At 40.8% G+C, this 4,646-nt stretch overlaps 1 protein-coding gene across 1 annotated transcript; it reads right to left on the reverse strand.

Annotated features, from left to right (window-relative positions):
* Positions 1-252: 252 nt before the first annotated feature.
* On the reverse strand, positions 253-2,336 carry LOC147446351 (uncharacterized). The gene has a single exon (XM_086526215.1). It carries the CDS (start codon positions 1,986-1,988, stop codon positions 1,656-1,658), a length of 333 nt encoding a protein of 110 aa, XP_086382341.1. The 5' UTR covers positions 1,989-2,336; the 3' UTR covers positions 253-1,655.
* Positions 2,337-4,646: the final 2,310 nt, after the last annotated feature.

Consider the following 4,646-nt stretch of genomic DNA (forward strand, 5'->3'; position numbering starts at 1 on the left):
GATGATCATAAAAAGGTAGAGGTAAAACACTGATAATACCAACCTCAGATGGTATGCAAGAAAGTCAGATTAGAGCAGTAGATATACCTGGTAGCTACGTGTGCGAGCTTAATAGCCAAACTCATATGATATGCAAGAATTCTTAAAGTATACATATTGCACCCAGCTTCTAGCCTCCTTAATTCTCCTAATCTTTTTGTGTCTGAAAGGCGTCTGACTTAGTCTGCTTCTGTCTCAGTACATATTGGTTCCAAAAAACAAGTAGACTAAGATGCTTGTAACTTGAGACGCTAACTATGATAGTTGTAAAAACTGTGCAGAGAGAGTCTGATATGTAGTTGGCTCTATTCCAGCCTCCTTGATTCTCTTGATCTCTTTTTGTCTGAAAGGTGTCTGACTTAGTTTGCTTATGTCTGGGTACATATTAGTTCCAAAGAAAAAGTAGAATAAGATACTTGTAACTTGGGATACTAACTATGATAGTTGTAACAATTGTACAAAGACAGTCTGATATCTAGTTGGCTCTCTATTGTCAGTAGGCTATCTCATGGCTTGTCTTCAAGCCGCTTGTGTTAACCCAGGCTACTTCTTTGAGTTCTTTGAAGGCAAATCTTTAAGATCCAAAAAGGAAAAAAAAAAAATCAAAAGATGCAGACACTCTAGCAATATACGGATAGCAGTCATGGATAAAATGAGAAGTTTAATGATGTAGTTACTACGCACAACAGATTTATCACTCCTTATAGAAACAACAATGGATAAAATGAGAAGTTTAATGATGTAGTTACTACGCACAATAGATCTAGCACTCCTTATAGAAACAACAATGGATGGTGAGCCCTTATCAGATTTGGAATGGTAGACATTGCCAGGCTACTACCTCTTTGAGTTCTTTCAAGGAAAATCTTTAAAATCCAAAAGGAGAAAAAATTCCAAAGGTGCAGGCACTCCAGCAATATATGGACAGCAGACATTGCCATGCAATGCAAACAACATACACAAGATCAGGATTCAGAAGATATTCATTCATCAAACGCACAATATCACAATTCAGAAGACATTCATTCATCAAACGCACAATATCACAAAGAGAGACAAGGGCATCATAAAAAGGCAGAGGGGAAACCTCAGATGGTATGCCAAAAAGGCAGATTAGAGCAGTAGATGTACCTAGTAGCTATGCGTGCAAGCTTAATAGCCAAACTCATGGTATGCAAGAAAGGCAGATTGGAGCAGTAGATGTAAAACATTGATAATAGCCAACCTCAGATGGTATGCAAGAAAGGCAAACTGGAGCAGTAGATGTACCTGGTATCTACATGTGCGAACTTAATAGCCAAACTCATATAATATGTAAGAAATGCAGATTGGAGCAATAGATGTACCTGGTTTGGGATGCTAACTATGATAGTTGTAACAACTGTACAGAGACAATTTGATATCTGAATCGAGGTACAAATTTTAACATCTGCATTAAAGTCGTCTAAGTGGGATCTGTCAAGAACAGTTATATGAGGTTGATGCCACAATTTGTTTTACTAAACGGCTCTGTTCATTTGACATGCTCACTGCTTCTTGTTAACCTGATGTAATAGCTGGCAGCAATTGTAGCTGGTCGACATGAATGCTTGCAAGTTCCATTTTCTCAAAAATGTTCAAGAGGCTGGACTCACAGCAGCTTTGTTTGAATCATTCGCTCGCACACTCAAGTGGGAAGCGTACTCTGCGGAGAAGGTGCGCCTAGTCTTCAATAATCCAACGTCATATAACCGAGGATGATATTCACTTAAGCCTCGACCAATTGTTCTGGCATCATATTGTCGATGTTGAGAATCATAGTTATCAATTTCTGCATGTGTGCGAAGCAGATTGATATGGGAGAGGTTGTAGTCCTTGCCGCAATGTTTGCACGTCCGACGCCCCAAGCGTTTGGCCACAAGCACATCATCATCCATTTGGAAGCTGAGAGCAACCGCCTCTTCTAGCATAGCGGCCTGCGTGATGGTGCGGGGGAAGCCATCTAGTATAAAACCAGCAGATGGATCTGCGGTTTGAAGGCGTGCCAACAGAAGGTCCAGGACCACGCGGTCCGGTAAAAGCTTCCCTTCACTCACAGCCGATTTCACCTACTCATGCAGCATCATCTCTGTCGCTGAATATCTAGGGGAAGCGGAGGAAGGCTTGGAAAGTTCTTTTCAAACGAGATTGCTGGCGGAGATGTGAGGGATGCAGAGGCGCTGGGCCAAGAGGCTGCCCTAGGTCCCCTTCCCCACCCCGGGGCCTCCCAAAAGGGTTGAAGCTGCAGTAGACGAAGCCTTTGTGCAAGCCGCTAACTTTAGGCTGCATGGCTAAAAAGCCAACGGGACTCTCTGCGCTATTGCTTTACGTTGCATGGCTATTCAAAAAGCCGGCTAATCTTGCAACAAAGCCAAAAGAGTCTAAAGCTAATAATAAGTAAAACCACGTGGATACCTTCAACGTATAGGTAGGGAAATTCGTCTCCTATGCTTCCCATGTAATAAAAACTAGTGTGCCTTGACTGTGGTTAAGTGTGAAAATGTAGCTACTAAAAGAATTAGAAAATAGCAGAGTACCTTTTATGTTTTGTTGTGGCGTTCTCCCAAGGCTTTGTTGCAGTATTGCAAGATGCCTCCAACCTCGTCACGCAGAGAAGTTTGGAGTTAGTAGTTGTATGGAGGTGAAGATCGTTCACGCTGTAATTTTGTAAAATGCAGAGAGATGCACAGTGTGCACACATGCTTGTGCCCTTTAAAACAAGAAAAAGAAAACCATACAAGTTGTATGGGAGGGGAGGTGGCACCGTGCTCTCCTTGTTTTCAATAACCGTAGGGAACGTGCCCTTCCCCCGTATACTTGGTATCTCCTCCAGTGTCGGAGGTTCATGACATGCTTCTCCTCCTGTGTGGGAGGGACTCGTTCACCAGAAAATGCATACGTACAAGGAATAACTTATTACCTCTCGTTTTTGGTGGACTCGTGAACCCATTGCTTGTATTTTGATAATTGTATGACATCCATAATATGCATAGGTGATTGCATGCGGAGAGAGGCACTCACTTTGCATCCATTGAAAACAATGTAGAGCTTCTTGGCCCTGCTCTTGCTGGGCATATCGTGCAATCAGGCCATATTAGCATAAGTAATTGCATATGTAGAAAGGCTCTCACTTCGCATTCACTAAAAACAACACATAGTTTACTTCATTTGGAGAGATGCTATCTCATTGTATATGTTTGGAATAGTCAAGAGCTCATTGGGCTTGCCCGTTTTGTGCATATATCCTCTTGCACCTTTTGTGCTTTTTGAAGCACACCACATCTGGCAAAAATTTCAACCAATGCAATGCCAAGCACAAAATATCCTTTCAAAAGCCCTTTACTAGCAATATCCTCATCAATTTATTTGCCCACATCAGCATCTTACATAGAGCCACATGCCTTTGAGATGCAAGCATAGGTGATAGCATGCGCACTCACTTTGTGTCTGTTGAAAACAGTGCAATGCAATCAGGACGAAAGAAGCAGCGTGTTAGTAGCAGTAGCCGCCTTGCCGCCCTTGCAGAGCAGCGCATCCCATCTTTTGTTGTTGACCATAGATTTGCTACCATGTTGTCAACAGCCGTAGCGGCCATGATTAGCAAGGATCGAGGTTGTAGTCCAACAGTACTTTGCTGGCGGAGTTCTGCACCGTAGTAATGCTGTGTACAATTATTTACAAGGCTGTAGCTCTGAACAGCACAAGGCTGCCAGGGATACGTAGAGGAGCAGCTCAGCCTCAAGAAGAGTCGCCTTACTTGTTTCTAGACTCATGCTCTTCTTCATGCTTTCCAGCCGAGTGGCGGTTGCAATACAGCACGACGTTGGCGGTGATGCAGGATAGACTCTCACAAGGAGCTTTTGACATGTTACCGTATAGAAATTAGTTTTGGGTTCCATGTACTTCTTAGATCTAAGTAGGAAGTAAGGAGCTTTTTGCTAGATTGAACTAGAAAATTCGTAAGTTTCTATATGATAGGTCTATAATTGATGGATGGAACTAGCAACTTTCAAGTAGCTCTAGATTTCCTATATAGTACTAAGTGGAGTTGCTACATAGAAGTAGTTAATCCTTGGTCTAATGCAATTACTATATAGCAACTATATGTAATTGCTAGTTGGAAGTAGTAAATCCCAATTCCACACAATTACTATATAGTAACTATGTTGACTTGCTAGTTAGAAGTAGCAAATCCTAAATTCAATGCAATTATTATATAGTAATTATGTAGTCACTAGTTACAAGTAACAAATTCTAGGTCCAACCCACTTATTAAGCATGCCTTTCCACATCGTAATATAGTAATTATTTTATACTAAGCACTAACTATATTACGTATTCTTTTAATATATGTATGTACTATGGTACTTATACTATGTTTTATTAAGTTATTTTGTGATGTTTTTATTTTTTCTCATAATTCATTTTTGCAAAGAACCATAAGTGTGCATTGTAACTCTCATATTCCATGACCTTGAAAAAATCAATACCTAAGTTTGGGTACTTGTCTATATCATTTTCTCATATCTTAGAGTTGTTTTTGTTTTTTTTAGAAGGTGTATTGTATGGTGAGATTTTCCCAAGGAAAT

The sequence above is a fragment of the Adiantum capillus-veneris genome, chromosome 12 (genome assembly GCF_014529385.1).
Source record: "Adiantum capillus-veneris isolate H3 chromosome 12, ASM1452938v2, whole genome shotgun sequence".
Classification (NCBI taxonomy): Eukaryota; Viridiplantae; Streptophyta; class Polypodiopsida; order Polypodiales; family Pteridaceae; genus Adiantum; species Adiantum capillus-veneris.

Bases quoted from the DNA above. Each gene is read 5' to 3' on its own strand.
- LOC147446351 (XM_086526215.1), bottom strand. From the start codon at position 1,988: ATGCTAGAAGAGGCGGTTGCTCTCAGCTTCCAAATGGATGATGATGTG.